Raw genomic sequence first — 21,412 nt, 5'->3', positions numbered from 1 at the left:
GAGAAGTGACAGAACTTACCTAGTTAAAAGAAATTCATGTTAGCAGGCAATATTAACTAAATATGCAGGTTTAAAAATATATACTTGTGTATTGATTTTAAGAAAGGCATTGATGTTTACGGTTAGGTACACGTTGGAGCAACGACAGTCCTTTTTTGCAAATACGCACCACATCGATTATGCAACGCAGGACACGCTAGATAACTTCTTATGGCTGGGGGGCCGTATTGAGTAGCTTGGATGAATAAGTTGCCCAAAGTATACAGCCTGCTCCTCCGTCTCAGTTACTAATATATGCATATTATTATTAGTATTGGATAGAAAACACTAACGTTTCTAAAACTGTTTGAATGATGTCTGTGTGATGTTGCGTTCCATTGCTCATGAAGACAAGGATTACTCCGGTTGGAACTTTATTGAAGCTATATGTTTAAAACAACCTAATGATTGATTCTGTACTTAGTTTGAAATGTTTCTTCGACCTGTAATATAACTTTTTAAAGTTTTTGTCCGATGTAACGCTGACCAGAATGAGCGTTTGGATATGTGTACCAAACGCGCTAACATAAGAAGGTATTTGGACATAAATAACGGATATTATCGAACAAATCAAACATTTATTGTGGACCTGGGATTCCTGGAGTGCTTTCTGATGTAGATCATCAAAGGTAAGGGAATATTTATCATATAATTTCTTGTTTATGTTGACGCCATCATTGCAGCTATTGTGATTTTTTACTTCTGAGCGCCGTCTCAGATTATTGCATGGGTTTCTTTTTCCGTAAAGTTTTTTTGAAATCAGACACAGCGGTTGCATTAAGGAGAGGCATATCTATAATTCCATGTGTATAACTTCTATTATCATCTACATTTATGATGAGTATTTCTGTTGAATGATGTGGCTATGCAAAATCACTGGATGTTTTTGGAACTAGTGAATGTAACGCGCCAATGTAAACTCATATTTTGATAAATATGAACTTTATCAAACAAAACATACATATATTGTGTAACATGAAGTCCTATTAGTGTCATCTGATGAAGATCATCAAAGGTTAGTGATTCATTTTATCTCTATTTGTGCTTTTTAAAACTTTTTAAAAAATGGCTGTGTTTTTCTGTGGCTATGTGGTGACCTAACATAATCGTTTGTGGTGCTTTTGCTGTGAAGCATATTTGAAATCGGACACTGTGGTGGGATTAACAACGAGCATAGTTTTAAAATTGTATGAGACATGTATGTTTGAGGAATTTTAATTATGAGATTTTTGATGTTTTGATATTGGCGCCCTACACTTTGACTGGCTGTTGTCATATCGCCGCGGCGGCTTTTGTGGAGCGATGGGTAACGATATATATATATTTTTTTATCGGCCAAATCGGTGTCCAAAAATACAGATTTCCGATTGTTATGAAAACTTGAAATCGGCCCTAATTAATCGGCCATTCCGATTAATCGGTCAACCTTTAGTCTCAATTACTGTATTTTGCATAGTTTTCTTCATGGTGATGGTAAGTCTACAGATACAAACCTAGATGACCAGCTTTTATATTGTCCGCTAATACTAGTTAAGGCCCAGTGCACTACTTTTGTGAAAAAAAATGTTTATTTCAGCGGGGACACCTCAAATGCTGCACTGCCCTTGTAAAACAAACACAAAAAAATAATCTCCATCATAAACACAGTCAGAAATGATGACAGAAATGAAACTGCAAAGCAACTGAAATGAACTAAAGCACAAAAGAGAATCAAAGTAATTTTAGTTGTTGCCAAGTCATTTCAGTTTATTGCAGATGTGAGACAAGGAGAGCAGTGAAAGGATGTGGAGGAAATATGTAGGTGATCTAACGCATATAATTAAATAGAGCATTATCCCCTCTAGTAAATTACATATCTCTATGACGTAACTAATCAGTGTAAGAACATGATAGAATGCATCTAAAGCTATACATAGGCCTTGCCGAATGGGCCAAGAAATGTTAAGGGAGTACCTGACCACTGTATTGCTGGTTGCTTTTGTTGTTGTTGTCTTGGCACTCACCTGCGTATGCCATATTCTTGGGGTTCCCGTACGGTGTCCCGGGCTGGACAGGACTATACACAGGATTCATGTCGGAAGACAGTCTACTCTTACTGCAGGGAGAACAGACATACAGAGAGAAAGAGACAGAGAGACAAAAATTAAAATTAATTTGCAATTAAGTTTGGGAAACATCTACAATACAGTGACCCCCTCTCATATCATTACCAAGCCCTGCAATGCCAAGAACTGAGCAAAGAAAATAGTCCCTCATCCAGATGGTCATGGGGCTGAGTTCACAGACCAGTTACGTCATGCCAATAAAGCAAATTGAATTGAAAAGAATTGAGAGAGAGTGAGAGTGAGAGAGAGTAAAAGAGAGAGAGACATGAACACAAAGTGAAATGAAAAACATGGCTTTCAATAGTTATTAATTGAGGATATGCATTAGCTCAGAGGTCCCCATCTTGAAAGTGTTCCAGAGCCAGCTTGAAGACATTTGACGTCTGCAAAACTAAACTGTACTCCACAAAAACTACAGTAACTCATAACATTGTAGCAGGTATGATCTTGTAATACGTTTTTTCCAATGTCAGTGAGAAGGCAGCAATTTATTTTCACTGGTTAAAAGTAATCCGTGAGAAAATGCCAGGCACACAATACAAATCAGAAAAGAAAAGGTTTATGGTATGATGAGCATTACGGTAGTTTTGACTGTTTGGGACATGGGTAAACAGTAAGAACACACAAAGTACAAACATGACATACAAGGAAATTCTTCGGCCTGAGCACTTTTGTTCTCCATCCTTTTTTCTCCTATCCACAACTTCTCTCCACCTCTACCTTTTTATCAAACTGTTTCCACCACCAATCTCTTTCACAAAAATGCAAGTTTCATATTGGACAAGATCAGGCAGGCCCTCCCTGTTTCAGTCTATTTTCCCTAATGAACCATAACACGAGCCTGGTTTCCTCATCAGCTGTGTGACCATTGATCAGTCAAACTAGATGAAAGTGGCCTCCTGAGTGGCACAGCGGTCTTAGACACTGCATCACGGTGCCACTAAAGTCTGGGGTTTGATCCAACCAGCGGTGACCGGGGGCCCCATAGGGAGTTGCAGCGATGAGACAAGATCGTAACTACCATGGATATCACAAAATTGGGGGAAAAAGGGGGTTATAATAATAAACTAAACTAGATGAAAGCATTATGATAAAAGGAAAAATACACACAGGGGTTTCCCGCCATGTTGCCCACCTATCCAGTCCTTTCAGCTCAGTGGTCAAAATGATACATTGAAACACAGAGGTTTTAATTGAAAAAAAGAGAGGAGAAGGAGGAGTAGCCAACCGGAGGACATATCAGCAGGGTGTATTACAGTTTATGACATACAAAACATATTCAAACAATGTTGTCGATTTTTGAAACAGTACACACAAGACACAGGACTGAGACCTTTTGCAAAACAGTAAATGCATTTTTTTAACGTAGTTGCCTTTTATAGACGGTTGACATCTAGTGGAAGCAGTAGGAAGTGAATCTTCATTCATATCGCAATGGGATTTCAATAGGGAATGGTTTGAAAATATACCAACCTCAGATTTCTCACTTGCTGTTTGGATTTCTTCTCAGGTTCTTGCCTGCCATATGAGTTATGTTATACTCACAGACATAATTCAAACAGTTTCAGAAACTTCAGAGTGTTTTCTATCCCATACTAATACTGATATGCATATATTAGCAAATGAGACTGAGGAGCAGGCCGTTTACTCTGGGCACCTTTCACCCAAGCTACTCAATAGTGCCCCTACAGCTAAAAGGCACACAACTGGCTATATAACGGTCCCACAGTTGACAATGCATGTCAGAGCAAAAACCAAGCCTGAGGTTAAAAGTATTCTCTGTAGAGCTCAGAGACAGGATTGTGTCGAGGCACAGATCTGGGGAAGGGTACCAAAACATGTCTGCAGCATTGAAGGACCCCAAGAACACAGTGGCCTCCATCATTCTTAAATGGAAGAAGTTTGGAACCACCAAAACTCTTCCTCGAGCTGGCCGCCCAGCCAAACCGAGCAATAGGGGGAGAAGGGCCTTGGGCAGGGAGGTGACCAAGAACCCGATGGTCACTCTGACAGAGCTTCAGAGTTCCTATGTGGAGATGTGAGAACTTTCCAGAAGGACAACCATCTCTGCAGCACTACACCAATCAGGCCTTTATGGTAGAGTGGCAAGACAGAATCAAAAAAGAAAAAATAATAATAAATAAAACACTGTTTCCCATGCTTGTTCAATGAACCATAAACAATTAATGAGCATGCACCCGTCTACTGACTCTGAAAAACACCAAAAGAAAGATGCCCAGGGTCCCTGCTCATCTGCGTGAACGTGCCTGCAGATGTGGCCAGGGCAATAAATTATAATGTCGGACAGCTGATAATCCTCGCAGTGGCAGACCATGTGTATCAACACCTGCACAGTATTGGTACATCCGAACATCACACCTGTGGGACAGATACAGGATGACAACAACTGGCCAACTTACACCAGGGACGCACAATCCCTCCATCAGTGCTCAGACCGTCCGCAAAAAAAGGCTGAGAGAGGCTGGACTGAGGGCTGTTGTAAGGCAGGTCCTCACCAGACATCACCGGCAACAACGTCGCCTATGGGCACAAACCCACGGTCGCTGGACCAGACAGGACTGGCAAAAAGTGCTCTTCACTGACAAGTCGCGGTTTTGTCTCACCAGGGGTGATGGCCGAATTCGCGTTTATCATCGAAGGAATGAGCGTTACACCGAGGTCTGTACTCTGGAGCGATTTGGAGGTGGAGGATCCGTCATAGTCTGGGGCAGTGTGTCACAGCATCATCGGACTGAGCTTGTTGTCATTGCAGGCAATCTCAACTCTATGCATTACAGGGAAGACATCCTCCTCTCTTATGTGGTAAACTTCCTGAAGGCTCATTCTGACATGACCCTCCAGCATCACATTGCCACTCATTCTGTGCATGATTTCTTGCAAGACAGGAATGTCAGTGTTCTGCCATAGCCAGCGAAGGGCCCGGATCTCACGTCTGGGACCTGTTGGATCGGAGGGTGAGGGCTAGGGCCATTCCCCCTAGAAATGTCCGGGAACTTGCAGGTGCCTTGGTGGAAGAGTGGGGTAACATCTCACAGCAAGAACTGGCAAATATGGTTCAGTCCATGAGGAGGAGATGCACTGCAGTACTTAATGTAGGTGGTGGTCACACCAGATACTGACTTTTGATTTTGACCCCCCTTTGTTCAGGGACACATTCTTCCAGTTCTGTTAGTCACATGTCTGTGGAACTTGTTCAGTTTATGTCTCAGTTGTTGAATCTTGTTATGTTCATACAAATATTTACACATGTTAAATTTGCTGAAATTAAAAGCAGTTGACAGTGAGAGACGTTTCTTTTTTGCTGAGTTTATTACATAGGCTGGTTTGTAGATTTTCCATCACCAAACAGAAAAACAATGCACAATAGAAATACAGAATGGTGAATACAATGGAGGAACACAACTGATTTGAATGGATAGGCCTGAATCCACACCAAAGCAAACCTCTAAAATGGAAGGTCACAATGTTGGAGATGACAACTTAGGAGTAACCTGAACTTACTTAGAAGTAACCCAACTTCATTGTCTGCATCTGTGCATGCAATGCTGTCAGAAATCATAAAAATTAGACAGTCCCCATCGCCTAGACCTTTCCTTATATTGTATATTACTATATGTATTTATTTATTGATTGCTGGAGACAGTACACACATTTGCACACATTTCTCTTCTGATGAAAACAATGTTTTAATATTCTGGGAACAAAACAGTTCACAGTGAATTTTGTATTGACTGATGAGGCAAGAAAGTGATCAGAAGTATGGCGAGTGCATTAAGGCATTTGATAATTGTTGTTCTGCTGTAGATATATTAGACTCCAGAAATGTGATTGAGGGAAAACTGGAATAGCCAAGAAACAGCTGCAGATGGAGAGATAGAGCTTAAAGAAAAGAAGAGTAAAAGGAATGGACAGATGGATGGGTTTTGTGTGTGTGTGTGTGTTGTGTGTGTGTGTGTGTGTGTATGTGTGTGTGTGTGTGTGAGAGAGGAGTATAAGAATGATAAACAAAAAATAAACGAAGAGAGCGTCAGATACAAGAAGATGACTGACAAACGACAGAATAAAAAGACATGATCACATGATGGCGGCAGGTAGCCTAGTGGTTAGAGCGTTGGACCAGTAACCGAAAGGTTGCTGGATCAATTCCCCGAGCTGACAAGGTAAAAATATGTTGTTCTGCCCCTGAACATGGCAGTTAACCCACTGTTCCCTGGTAGGCCATCATTGTAAATAAGAATTTGTTCTTAACTGACTTGCCTTGTTAAATGAAGGTTACATGGACAGATGGTGTAGGAAGAGAGGTGACAATGGATAGATTAGATGGGATGCATGGAGGTGGTGAGAAGAAGGGAAGAGGAACTGATGGAGCAGTATAATAAAGAGTGTTTATGAAAGCAGACATATCTACACTGAGTGTACAAAACATTAAAAACACCTTCCTAATGTTGAGTTGTTTGGGTTTGGCCGTCATTGTAAATAAGAATTTGTTCTTAACTGACTTGCCTAGTTAAATACAGGTTAAATCAAATAAAATAGATGTCCATTGGGTGGTTGACCATTCTTGACACACAAGGGAAACACCAGTGCTTTTAGCACCTACCACCATACCCCGTTCAAAGGCACTTACATATTTTGTGGCACACATACACAATTCATGTCTCAATTATCTCAAGACTTAAAAATGTTTGTTTACCAGTCTCCTCCCCTTCATCTATACTGATTTAAGTGACATCAATAAGGGATCATAGCTTTCACCTGGTCAGTCTGTCAAATCATGTTCTTAATGATTTGTACACTCAGTGTATATACTACATTGGCCATATACAATACTGCACATATATATTGGCCAATTACAAATATATTGGCCATATACCACACATATATTGGCTATATTGTGTACTACACATAAATTGTCCTTATACTGTACATATAGCATACAGCGCTACCCAAGTAAGTACAGGACTGCAGGGTTTCCGAGCTGCTACCCACTCACTGCAGTAAGACCAACACCTACCTACCTACCTACCTCAGCCTTCCCAAAATAAACTGGTGGGTTGTTGGGAGAAAAACCTGCTGCTCTGCAACAAACAAAGCATCAAGACTCTGTGGGCTCAGAGGATTCATGACAGCAGAATGCCAGCAAAGGGCTGTCTAAATATACACACAAAAAATAGCACTGAGACACTTGAAATCACTTGTATGTTTTCATGCAAAACATGTATGCTTTCAGGGTTGGGTAGGTTACATTCTAAATGTAATCAGTTAGTTACTAGTTACCCGTCCAAAATTGTAAATCAGTAACGTAATAGTGGTCTCTGATATGTGGTCAGACTCACTCAGGTGGAACAAACTTAAACTTGTGCCCTTTTTTTAATGATGAATTTAAAAGTAATCCAAAAGCAATCACCTATTTTTTCAAAAGTATCTGTAATCTGATTACAATACTGTAGTTGGTAACGTAACTGATTACAGTTAGTTTAAAAAAAACTCATATTCCATGTAATCTCCTCAACCCTGTATGCTTCCTACATATATAATATAATAATTCACTGTATAACATAAGGCCTATACTCTGTCACTGAGTAGCAGTTAGAGATATAGAGGAGAGTGTACACTTGAAATCAATCATATGTTTTCACCCAAAACACATGTTTGATATGTCCAAGTAGGGTTTTATAATTTAGCCTTTAACACAAGGCCTATACTCTGATATGACTGTCACTGAGCAGCAGATATGGGAGGGGATTGTAAACCACGGACTGGTAGACACGGAAAATGCAGAGGAGAGAGTGAAGTAGGAGGACAGTGAGTAAGCAAATCCTCCTCTCCCTTTCTGTGCTTTAGTGGATAGATTCAAGCACTCCTGTCACTGTCTGGCTAATCATGGATCCTTCAGTAGGTGTTAACACAGCCAGTCTGAGGCACCAACACAAACCTCTCATTCAACCATACAAATGTTTACGACGCAAGCATTCACTGTAATATAGTATAGTATAGAGTGGAGACAACACATAAAGCAATATATTGTGCATAAAGGTTGGGAAAGACAATAATATCATAGGGAAAAAGTACACAAATAGAGAACAAGTCAAGACCTCCGCATTCCACCCAAACCTGTGACATGGAAAGTGCAGAAATAAAACAACAATTTATCCAGTTCTCGGTACCAACTCCTTTTTGCATATACTGCAGAGAAAAAAAGGTAAAATGTTGAATTATATCAAGCTAGTACACTATAATATATAAATACTGGCAAGGCCTTACGGTGTGGTATCCACTTTGCATAATTTTGCATTCATCACATTCAAACATATTCATTTGGTGACATGTTTAGAGGTTGGCAAGACATGAACCTCAACCTCACACCTGTATAGCCTATTCAGTGAGGTGAAACATTTCAGAATGTTGCAGATATAAATGTAATGGATACCACCGACACGATTCCCTATTCTACACAATCTATTTCTATCTCAGTGTTCTGTTAGGGAGTGGTCAAAATGTATACAATTGTTACCAGGAGGAAAATTGAGGAGGGTCATGCTTTTTCATGTAAAATAATGACAAATCACGCATTCCCGATTCTTTCATAGAATGTAATGGACGCATATGTCTGTAAAATACTTTTTTGAAGGTTGTACTGATTATGATGAGCTAATGCTAAGCTAATTACAAGCTATATGTGGCACCATGTTTGTTGACATCATACAATGCATTCTGGTTGTAACGTAAACGTCTGTCAGACCAAAGATGATATAACAAAATGAGGTGAAGGGATGGTTCACTCGTCTTTCCAGTACTTCCAGAAGTGAATGATGGTAGACGACACACCCCCTTCAGCATGCATACTGCAAACAGACCCAACTCATCTTGTAACATCTTATCTTAGGTTGACATGATAAAACTGTGTTTGTGCAGAATGTTTGTGAAAAAACTGTGGCCAGCTCAAATGCTGACTGTTGCGTCAATCATAACTTGACGTTCTAAATAAGTGTTCTAATCACACCGGTTTGAGTGCACGCTGCAGGGTCCGCTGTAGAATGACAACACCCGTATGTTCATAAGTGTCAAAGGGTTAAGTTGATTGGCTCTCAAAGTTGTCAGTCAAACCCAGTATTATCTCCACCACGGCACTTGCAGTGAAGCGCACTTCTTATTATTTTTGTTCTTGGGTTCTTAGCCAGATGCGGTAAGAGGTAAGTTGCACTTTAATTACCTTCTGCCTTTGGAATATGATATATTTCTGGAGTAAGATAAGTATTTCTAAGATATACAGTACCAGTCAAACGTTTGGACCCTACTCATTCCAGGGTTTTTCTTTATTTTTGTACTATTTTCTACATTGTAGAATAATAACAAAGACATCAAAACTATGAAATGACACATATGGAATCATTTAGTAACCCAAAAAGTGTTAAACACATCAACATTTTATTTTTGAGATTATTTTTAGATTTATAGTAGCCACCCTATGCCTTGATGAGAGCTTTGCACACTCTTCGCATTCTCTCAACCAGATTCATGAGGTAGTCACCTGGAATGCATTTCAATTAACAGGTGTGCCTTGTTAAAAGTTCATTTGTGGAATTTCTTTAATTCTTAATGTTTGAGCCAATCTGTTCTCGACAAAGCATTTCTGTATGGACCTCGCTTTGTACATGGGGGCATTGTCATGCTGAAACAGGAAAGGGCCTTCTCCTTCACTGGAACTATGGGAAATCTAGCACGACCCACGACAAGCACGACCCATGAAAAACAGACCCAGACCATTATTCCTCCTCCACCAAACTTTACAGTGTTCCCTATGCATTCGGGCAGGTAGCGTTCTCCTGGCATCCTCCAAACCCAGATTTGTTCGTTAGACTACCAGATGGTGATGTGCGATTCATTACTCCAGAGAACATGTTTCCGCTGCTCCAGATTCAAATGGGGGCTTTACACCACTTCAGCCAACGCTTGGCATTGCACATGGTGATCTTAGGCTTGTTGTGTAGCTGCTCGGTCATGGAAACCCATTTCATGAAGCTCCTGATGAACAGTTCTTGTGCTGATATTGCTTCCAGAGGCAGTTTGGCACTCGGTAGTGAGTGTTGCAACCAAGGACAGATCATATTTACACGCTATATGCTTCAGCACTCTGTGGTCCCGTTCTGTGAGCTTGTGTGGCCTACAGCTACGGGACTGAGCCATTGTTGCTCCTAGACGTTTCCACTTCACAATAACACCACTTAGAGTTGACCGGGGCAGCTCTAGCGGGGCAGAAAACTGACTTGTTGGAAAGATGGCATCCTATGACGGTGCCATGTTAAAAGTAAATGAGCTCTTCAGTAATGCCATTCTACTGCCACTGTTTGTCTATGGAGATTACATGGCTGTGTGCTCGATTTTATACACCTGTCAGCAACGAGTGTGGCTGAAATAGCCAAATCCACTAATTTGAAGGGATGTCCACATACTTTTGTATATATGGTGTAGCTAGCTAACTAGCTATCTAGTTAGCTAGCTTTGGCTATCCCAGAATCTGACAGAAAAAGTTTAATCTCCTGTTTTTAGCTCCCCATATGATCTATTTTTGGTTGCCTAACTAGTCTACTTGTCATTGGTATAAAGAGTGACTAGATGAATCAGATGTGTGTGGCAATAGCTAACTAGCTATCACATTAGGTTACAACTAGATAAACTGTCTAAGCTAGCTAGCTAGCTGCAGTGTCAACCATGTAGCTCGCTAACATTAGCTAGATCTACAGGTCAGTTCCCCACAGCATCCTCCCACACATTGCTCTCTCTGTGTGTATGTCTAAATGTCATTCTGTTTTTATGACAAGACCTATAAGCACCTCTGTAATACAGTCAGTGTATCATCCCAGTAATATTTTTGTGCCATATATAAATCAAGATTGGTTTGTGTGTGTCATTTTATTTACCGCTTGTAGCAGCACAACTGGGGGGGGGGGAGAATGGACCAGCCAAAAAAGAAAATACCCTTCAATGTGGAAAGGAGAGGTTCGGAAGAGGATGTAGTGTAAATCCGGTTTTGTCTAGAAGGGTTACAGCATTTGTCAAAAATGTACTTTTCATAGCAGGGTAGGAGTAGGTTAAGGTTAGGAAAAGGGATAGGGTTAGCTAAAATGCAACAACAAAAAACATTTTACGTCAATTTAATTCCATGTTGAAATGTATCTGATTTGCATACTAGTAACATGATTGATATTGACATTTCGGTATTGATTGTTTAACCATTGTAACACTTACCTGCTCATTCTGAGTGAAAAATTAAACATCACACTTGGTGTAAATAGTTTTTGTATGCATTCACCATCACATGTAATTGAAACGATAATGTAAAATACATTTTTATTAATGCTATTGAAATTGTAAAATTATTCCAATGTCTCGAGTTCCATATACCTTTTTATGAAATTGTGCATATTGTTAGATATTCAATCAACATTGAATGACCGAAATTGAAACTGTACAGCCTACGGACTTTGTTTGACGTCAGTCTTCTTTGAAGAATACCTGTGCTGACATTTGCAAGATGGTGCTGACAGGCTTTAACAATAAAATTAATGTCAAATCAATTGTTGTCTTTTTGGTTTGTTGTCACAGTTTACCATAAGGTGCAAAAATTACCAAAGATATGTTTGCCCTCTGGTTGGTATTGTCATCGGAACAATTTAGTCCCTTTTGAGCAGAATAAGGTCGATTTATCTATTTGACAAGCATTCTGTACATTAGAAATAAAGTATTTCCTAATTTTCCATGTCAATCGACTGTGACAATTTACCCAACACTTTTTATGAATGGAAATGAATGTTGGTGTACTGTTATTTTATTTGCTTACTATTTATGTTATCCAAAAGTGTCTGGTATGGTCATTTCTTAGCAGGAAAAAGAAGGTATGCCCCTGGACTGTTCATATTTCAAATGTCTAACTACATCAAGTCAATCAGTAGATTGCATTATTTGTATCAGAAGAGCTTGGGGCAGAATCAAACCCACACCAACACGGTAGGCCTATACATATGCTGAAGGCAGTGGCCCTAACTGCTACCCCACCCCAGGCCACGATTTAACTCAATTTTGACAGCTCATTCGTAACCTTCAGATAAACTAGATTCTTCTTATTATAAAAAAATATATATTGTTTTATCTTCACCCCTTTTTCTCCCCAATTGGTAGTTACAGTATTATCCCATCACTGAAACTCCCGTCCAGACTCGGTCGAGAGCCATGTGTCCTCTGAACCACAACCCTACCAAGCCGCACTGCTTCTTGACACACTGCTCATTTAACCCAGAAGCCAGCCACGCCAATGTGTCGGAGGGAACACCATCAAGCTGGCAACTGAAGACAGTATGAGTGCGATGGGACAAGGACATCCCAGCCGGCCAAATCTTCCCCTAACCCGGACGACGCTGGGTCAATTGTGCGCCGCCTCATGGGTCTCCCGGTCAATGCTGGCTGTGGCACAGTCTGGGATTGAACCCGGGCCTGTAGTGACACCTCAAGCCTTAGACCGCTGCACCACTCGGGAGGCCCCACACTAGACACTTGTATGTCATAGCCTAGTGGAGACCAATAACTATCTTGTGTTATTAAGCTATATAAAACAATGATTATTGATGTGTATGTGTACATTTCAATGTTGCAGTAATAGGACCTAAGCCTATAGAGAGAACATTATTTTAAGATACTGAGTCCTGATCCCAATGACTCGACTGCCCCCGAGTGGAAAGAAAGAGAACGGCTAATTTTTAGCCAATCACAAGGTTCATTTTCCTGATGCATCAGGAAAATTCTCTGCAAGTTAAGATCTGACATCTGTAGATCTGATCCATGATATTGCCTTGATATTTAGCACAGCCAGGTTAGAAGGTCAATGTGTTGACTTGCACACCTCTGATAGGCTACCTTCAAAAGAACTTCCCAGAATCACTAATTCCTTATCCTATCACCCAGCACCATCTATTGCCTTTAATCACCTATTTTCTATTTTCTCTTCCTTCCTATTTTATCCTTCCTTTTTCAAATGAAAAACTGACTGATACAGAGTTAAAGAGCTATGTAGTAGCACACACCACTGCAGGCTACTCTGATAGATGGAGAGGAGAGTTGACTAGATAGTACAACGCTTTGGCTCGCCAAGCTCCAGAACTTTTCAGGAGCTTTGCAGGAGCGTTGTGGCTTAGCCACGCATCATTGGAATGCATTGCAGCCAGGACTACTCCACTCCTGATTGTGGAGGGCTGTCTGTTGCCAGGCCCCGTATATCGAGAACCGAGTGTCTCCAAGAAGGAGATACATTTTTTCGCATTTTGCTCCCAGACGGCAAGCAAGTGTTTACATTCTTGCCACCCACAGGCGGCATGACACGGCGGCTATTATAGTCTTCTCAGACGCAGACACTCGGATCAAGGTAAACAAAATGGCAGCACGAGAGAGAGTGACTTAGGATCGAGTCAAAGCAAACAACATCTTTGAAGCTTATTCCATAGATCTCCTTTTTCAAGTCCAGTGCTGAATCCTCATCCTCAACTATAAGCGATGAGAAAGGACTGGAGTGGAGATTTGTTGTATTTTTTTTTTACATACCCGGCTGTACCTATTGAGATAAATAAAGTGAGACAAAGCTATGACCCTACAGGTTAAGAGCCGATAGGCATCCTAAGGTTGTTACCAGTCATTGTAGACTCAAACACACCACCTTTGGCAGCCTCCTGGGGAGGGTTCAGAGGTACAACGTTCCAAAAAAACAACTCCGACATTCCATCATTCCACAGTACATAGAGGAGGCCTATGGAATGGCAGAAGATCATTTTGTACACACATTCCAGCCCTGAGCTAACCCATAGAAAAACCCTGTGTCTGTCAGCTATTCAGCTCTTCATCAAATCCCACAAATGAAGGAGAGGGAAGGGCTCAAGAGAACATATGGAGGTTAGAGGAAGAGAGGAAAGGAATGAACCTATGACGTCAGAGGAGGTAGAGAAAGAAGGGATGAGTTTTTTGTGCCTCCTTTACTACAGCAAAACAGAGCAGTTACAGAAGCTGCAGGACTGGAGAATGAGATGGGATGCATCCAAAATGGCATCCTATTCCCTATTTAGTGCACTACTTTTGACTATATAGTGCAATACTTTTGACTAGAGCTTGCATAGAGCCCGCCAAGGACTTTTCTCTCTCTCTCTCCTCAATTTTGAGAACAGAAACCATTTCAAGATCGCACTCCTCTCCTCCCTGAGATAGAACATTATTTGTCAGCCAGCAGTCAGCCAAGAGATTAAATTACCACTATTTTCACTGTGAGCCTGCATGCCTCACTGGGTGTGTGTGTGTGTGTCAGGGTTTCTGTTAGGTAATAGCCGGCTTTTAGATGCATTTATTTTTTAAGTCGGTAAATACAATTTTCACCGGCCAATTGTCCAGGAGAAGAAAAAAATCCCATTGCAAAATAATGCTTTTTTGCCTATTCATTGATGGAAATATCAGCCACTGCAAATACATTTCACAGGTCATGCTTATTGGTCTATAGGTTAATTTGCATAATTATTCTTACAGATACAGAGCCTAGTTTGAATGGAGTCAAACATGCGCTTTTATAAGCTCAATCATTGTACAACAATTCTAAATGCAATCGTGTGTTAAAAACAGTTTTGATGGTCATGATTAAAAAGAGCTACTATTTGTATTTTTCAACTGGTAATTGAAGCGTGCTTCCCATTCGCCATTGAAGTGCTTAAGCAATGGTAGGCAGGCTTCATAGTGACAAACCACTTTGCAATGTGAATTGGAGTTAGTATGCATTTTGAAAACATAAACTTAATTGTGTGAAACCTGAACATTTTACCTTGCTTCAAAGTAGCCGAGCCAAAATCAGTTTCTATAAACATGGAAGCAAATATTTTATAAAGACTTCTATATGCCATTGAAACAAGTAGCCCATTTCTCTCATGTTCTATTGGTTTTCAAATTAACTTTCTTTCATTGTCCAGTAGCCAAAGGCACAATCCTAGTCATATTAGCAACCCATGCTAGTTGTTAAACATTTCTAACTGATATTTTCATCCGAATGTACAGTGCAACATTTGACAAAGGTATTTTCCCACAAACATTCGCGCGTAGCCTACTATCGTGTGTGCATTGCTGCCCTTATAATGTGAAGAAACAATAGTTTATCAACATTTTAAGATAAACATTTTGATCTGTTGCATCAACCTCAATGTCTTTTAAAGTTATTTTGATGTACTGGTTGTATAAATTTGGGATCTATCATCCCACAACTCTCCAAAAGTTAGTTTGGAATAGGCTATTTTTTTTTTTTTGCACAGAATGACACGCTGACCAATAGTATAGGTCAACTTTACTATTATGGGGTATAATAGATTGACATAGACTAGTGATTTTTCTGTCCGTTACTCGTTTTGTTGGCTGAGGAAAAGCAAATGTGGACAGTTATTCTAACATCTTCAAAGTGTGCATCGGAATTCGGAAAGGACGCACCCCGTTGCATGTTCTGTTAAAATGAATGACCATAATCTAAATGTGATGTCTGTCATTCTGAGCACTGTGAGTGGACACACTTACACAACCAAAGCATATGCGTCCGGTAAATTTCTCAAATGTCAGGTAAATTTAAAATGCTACCGGTCAAATGTCCGACGCCACATTTTTGTAACAGAAACCCTGTTATGTGTGTGTGTAAGAGAGAAAGTGTGTCCGAGGGAATGTGGGAATGAGTTGTTACTGCAAGTGTGTTTGGGATGTGCGTGTTCACCAGTATGTGTGTGTAGAGATTTGTTTTAGCGTCGCCTGCCTCTGACAGAGAGAATGAGGGCGGTCCAGGGCCAGTTCAGATTCCATCAGACATGACTGCCCCTAAGGACAGAGCAACGCGCCAATCAGCTTCCTACTTCTTGGTCCGATCCTCCCACTGACCTGACCCCTCCCCCTCACACAAGTTTCCCCTAGTTACAGATCTAGGATCAGCTTCTCCTCTCCCAATACTGACCTTAATCATTAGTAGATACAACTTCACAGCACTGCGGCTTTCACTACAAACTATGGGCGTGAACGTTTAAACGAAATTGGGATCCTTAACGTTAAGAAAAATCCCTAACGGAAAAAGTGTTTGTTTGTTTTTCCCACAAAACTAAAATCACAGTGCAGCTGGCTCACCTGCTTTTTCTCTTCGCTAATGATGCGAGTGTGTGTTCAGTCTTCAGTATGTGAAATACAGCATTTTACATTCAGCTTTTGATTGCCGATAGATGGCCTAGTACACGGTTCTGACTCCGTCTGCCAGGTTGTTGACCTGCCTATACTGTTCCCCTCTTCCCTCTCCGTCCCTCGCTCGCTATGACATATGCAAGTGGTTGTGTTCACGGAAGTATGGACACAAATCAGTTTCATCTGTTAAAAAATGGTGAATCGTAGAAGTCGATTCGTAGTGGAAGATGTATTTTCTTTCTACTAAATGTCCTGGTAAGTCACAGTATTTAACTTTAGTGTACTTTTTTGGAGAGAGTGGTCTGCGAGCAGGCAGGCTGCGCACAGCAGCTCGATATTATTTGATTGACAGTTCTGGTCACCTAGTGATGGACGTTAGTCCAGCTTCAGAAGCAGCATTCCTTTACAGACAAGTCAAATACCCATTTGTTGCGCTTCGAAACTATCTCCAGACAAGGCTTTGTGTCAGCATTAAACAAACATACCATAGCTGAGGCGCTTTCAAGGGTATATGACTGCGGTAGATATAGAGTGCCTTGTATTCACCCCCCTTGGCGATTTTCCTATTTTAATGCATTTCAACCTGTCATTTAAATTGATTTTTATTTGGATTTCTTGCAATGGACATACACAAAATAGTCCAAATTGGTGAAGTGAAATAAAAAAAAATAACTTGTTTAAAAAATGTCAACAACAACAACAAAAAATAAAAACGGAAAAGTGGTACGTTCATATGTATTCACCCCCTTTGCTACGAATTCTCTAAATAAGATCTGGTGCAACCAACTACCTTCATAAGTCACATAATTAGTTAAATAATGTTCACCTGTGTGCAATCTAAGTGTCACATGATCAGTCACGTGATCTCAGTATATATACACCTGTTCTGAAAGGCCCCAGAGTCTGCAACACCACTAATCAAGGGGCACCATGAAGACCAAGGAGCTCGCCAAACAGGTCAGCGACAAAATTGTGGAGAAGTACAGATCAGAGTTGGGTTATAAAAAAATATCTGAAACTTTGAACATCCCACAGAGCACCATTTAAATCCATTATTAAAAAATGGAAAGAATATGGCACCATAACAAACCTGCCACGAGAGGGCCGCCCACCAAAACTCACGGGCCAGGCAAAGAGGGCATTAATCAGAGGCAACAGAGACCAAAGATAACCCTAAAGGAGCTTTACGCATACTGCTAAAGCAACTCGAGCGGCTTAAGGGGAAACATTTACATGTCTTGGAATGGCCTAGTCAAAGCCCAGACCTCAATCCAATTGAGAATCTGTGGTATAACTTAAAGATTGCTGTACACCAGCAGGAACCCATCCAACTTGAAGGAGCTGGAGTAGTTTTGCCTTGAAGAATGGGCAAAATTCCCAGTGGCTAGATGTGCCAAGCTTATCGAGACATACCCCAAGAGACTTGCAGCTGTAATTGCTGCAAAAGGTGTCTCTACTAAGTATTGACTTTGGGGGGTGAATAGTTATGCATGCTCAAGTTCTGTTTTATTGGGTTTATTTCTTGTTTGTTTCACAATAAACAATATTTTGCATCTTCAAAGCAGTAGGCATATTGTGTTAATGAAATGATACAACCCCCCAAAAAATCTATTTTAATTCCAGGTTGTAAGGAAACAAAATAGGAAAAATGCCAAGGGGGTGAATACTTTCGCAAGCCACTGTAATTTCATTGCCAGGCCCTAGCAGTCATACATACATAACAGGACCATTATTCTGCATTGTGAATCGTTTTAACAGAAAAACAAACTTTCAGTTTTAAAAAATTGCAAAATTGTCCATCCCTACTACAAACAGCCTGGCAGCTGCCAAAAAACACATTGATTACACTATACTTTGTACGTATCAGTGGAGGCACCTCAGAGAAGGAAGGGGAGGACCATCCTCAGTGAATTTTATAAAAATAGTAAAACATGTAAAAAGTTATACTTTTTAGATAAAATTATACAGAATGTATTCACCTCACCAAACAATTGATTGCAAAAAAGTGAGTTTTAATCCATGTCTACAGTAGCCTCAACAGCAATCTGTAGGGTAGCAGCATTGTGTCGCTGGAGGACAGCTAACTTCTTTCTTCCTCTAGGTACATTGACTTCAATACAAGATCTAGGAAACTCATGGTTCTCACCCCTTCCATAGACTTACACAGCAATCATGACAAATTCCGGAGGACATCCTCCAACATATCAGAGCTCTTGCAGCATGAACTGACATTTCCGCCCAATCAAAGGATCAGAGATTGAATCTATTACTGAAAGCATAAGCTACAACTAGCAAACACTGCAGTGCATAAAATGTGGTGAGTAGTTGACGAGAGAAAGAGAGAGAGAGAGACAATAGTTGAACAGTTTAGAACAAATTAATTTCTTAAAAAATGGAGTAGTAAAACAGAGAGAGAGAGAGAGATATTTTGTAAACATTTTTCACTTTCACTTACTTAGCTAGCAAATGCAGCTAGCTAGTTTAGCCTACTCAAACAGAGGGATGCTATACATTTACATTTAAGTCATTTAGCAGACGCTCTTATCCAGAGCGACTTACAAATTGGTGCTATATTAGCTAGCTGGCTATGACTATCCAACACTGGAACTCTTCCGAGTCAAGGTAAGCTTTTGGTTTTACTAATTTATTGCCACTGGGAACTGTCGGTGTAACTGCTAAACTGCTTACTACACTGTACTGCATGATTGTAGTGGGTGACGTTGACTTTACTTTCGCTAATATGGTGAGCTAGCTGTGGGGATGATATGAAGGTTTGGCTTGGAAAGGTTTTTCTGCCTGGTCACAGACAGCTGGTGTTGTACATTGATGTCCACAAACAAAGGGAAAGGGTGAGAAGAGGGTGCGTAGATGCGAGAAGGAATACAACAAGCTGTTTGTATGTGGCTATGAAATTGAACTGTTTGCGTGTCATCAGAGGTGCATTCATTCCGCCGATTCTGTTGAAAAACATTTCTTAAACGGAAGCAAGCTGAACAAAACGGGGATAAACATATCTGAATTTGTCGAAAAGAAACAGTTGTTTGCAACTGTTGGACTAATGATTACACCCTAGGTCAGCTAGATGCAGGCAGGAGTGTGCAAGGCGATATTGAATGTGTCACTGTCTGTCGAAGTGTCACTGTCTGTGACCTAAAATTATTCTCTTGACCTGTGTGCACCTACGTTGAATTCATAGGCTAGGTTGTAGCAACCTCATGATGGGTATAGGGAACATTTTTGTATCATGTAGTAGCCTAAACCTATTGATGTTAAACTGCACTGACCACCACTGGTGATAAAGAATAAAGAAACAACATCCGATAAAGAAACAACATTCTGAGTTTAAACACGGCCTAGCTAATCATTAAATAATTTATTTATTTAACTAGGCAAGTCAGTTAAGAACAAATTATTATTTACAATGACGACCTAGGAACAGTGGGGGCAGGAAGACAGATTTTTTACCTTGTCAGCTTGGGGATTCGATCTAGTAACCTTTCTGTTACTGGCCCAACGCTCTAACCACTAGGCTACCTGCCGCCCCATGAGAAACAATGTATCAATAACAAAGAAATGAGCCATTTAGACACATTAAAACATTAACACTGGAACAAGTGCATCTCCACAGATAATGGAGCGCCTCCACATCTCTGGGGTGTGTTTTGTCTCACTGCCCCCTGGAGCCCAGCAGAGCACATAGCGGCACTCACACTCACACAGACCGTGAGCAGCAGATTCGGCGCCCCGACATCACAGTCCAGTGTTTACCTGGAATCATGTCAGCTTTATATATTCATGACGTTTCTATCTGCAAGGTTCCACAACGTTTTGCCTATTGAACGTCCATACTTTCTAAAGCAGCAGCAATTGTCAACTACATTTTCCAAGATGTAAAATGTTTGGACATGCAATAGGCGATTGGCTAGTGATCGGTTCCTTCAAAATGAAATGAAAAACATGTACAATATTTTCATAATGAAGCATTCTTATTATTTTTGTTATATTGTAGTGTTTACAGTATAATTTGTATTGTGCATGCTTATATTATTAAACAGCTTAGATGTGACCATATTTGTTACCTTGCGCAATTAGTCCACCTCCTATTGTAACTTCATAGCTTCTGGCTATTTTGCCATCGTATCAGCCTACTTCCCAAACGCATCATAACCACCGCCAATTGTGAGTCATAACAAAAACATTTCCCAGCAGCTATTGTACGCATACAATACTGTCAGGTCTTGTTCTATATCACACTGAAAAAAATACTTGCGTCCAGCTGATATGAAAAAGTAAAAATTAATAGTTTTCCCTATGGGCCCTCTCTATCGTGTGGACTCCTGAAATAATTGCTGCGCTCAGAAATTCACTTGGCCTTTTAAAATGGTCACACAGTCAAACTCCCGACACCATTTTGAGCCGCACATATCTTTACCAAAATCTGATCTGCTGCTACATGAGTAGAAAAAATGTATAGCCAGGACAAGGGGTCGGCTGCGTTTCCTCTGCACTCGCTCTCAGCCCATGTCACATTTTATAATGCATCCTTGAGATCCAAGGCCGTTGCTCCGGCGATTACATTGTTACACACTTATGTCTGGTTTTATTTGCCAATGGACCACAGCGACCTATGGCTTGGAACGTGTAGCCTAGTCTTACCCATTTGTAATATTTTACAACATTCATGTCCATTACATTTTTTTATGTATGCATAGCAAATATATATATATATTTACATTATCAGGCAGGACACGTCTGTCTCCAAGACTATGAACACGTTATGATATCAGACTCACCAAACGTCCAAGGGAATTTATTATCGTGGAGCACCTCGTCTTTAATTATATGCTGAGTCCGGAGTCACTGATTTCCCTTGTTCAATGCTGGCAGTTTTCTCCAAGGTTTGCTTCGGTGGTTTCTCATAAGCGGCGTTGGTAACATCGACATCCACACAAAGTGGGGGGATGGGAATATCGAGAGTGAACGAGGGGTAACGGAGGGGGGCAGTAAAACCTTGCAAACAC

At 40.5% G+C, this 21,412-nt stretch overlaps 1 protein-coding gene across 2 annotated transcripts in view; it reads right to left on the bottom strand.

The window, feature by feature from the left end:
* Positions 1-21,412, bottom strand: part of LOC115136064 (protein FAM168A-like) — a 52,723-nt gene extending 31,311 nt beyond the window's left edge. The window contains exons 1-2 of one of the 2 annotated variants that reach the window (XM_029671447.2): positions 21,185-21,412; positions 2,043-2,134 (exon numbers count right to left, since the gene is read on the bottom strand). In XM_029671447.2, the coding sequence (XP_029527307.1) occupies positions 2,043-2,112 (70 nt within the window). In that variant the 5' untranslated portion in view covers positions 2,113-2,134; positions 21,185-21,412. The remainder of the gene's footprint in view (positions 1-2,042; positions 2,135-21,184) is intronic. The other variant, XM_029671446.2, reaches the window with a different exon arrangement.

The sequence above is a fragment of the Oncorhynchus nerka genome, linkage group LG10, assembly GCF_034236695.1.
Source record: "Oncorhynchus nerka isolate Pitt River linkage group LG10, Oner_Uvic_2.0, whole genome shotgun sequence".
Classification (NCBI taxonomy): Eukaryota; Metazoa; Chordata; class Actinopteri; order Salmoniformes; family Salmonidae; genus Oncorhynchus; species Oncorhynchus nerka.
Note: the sequence above shows the minus strand (reverse complement) of the source record. Positions and strands in the feature narration are given on the sequence as shown.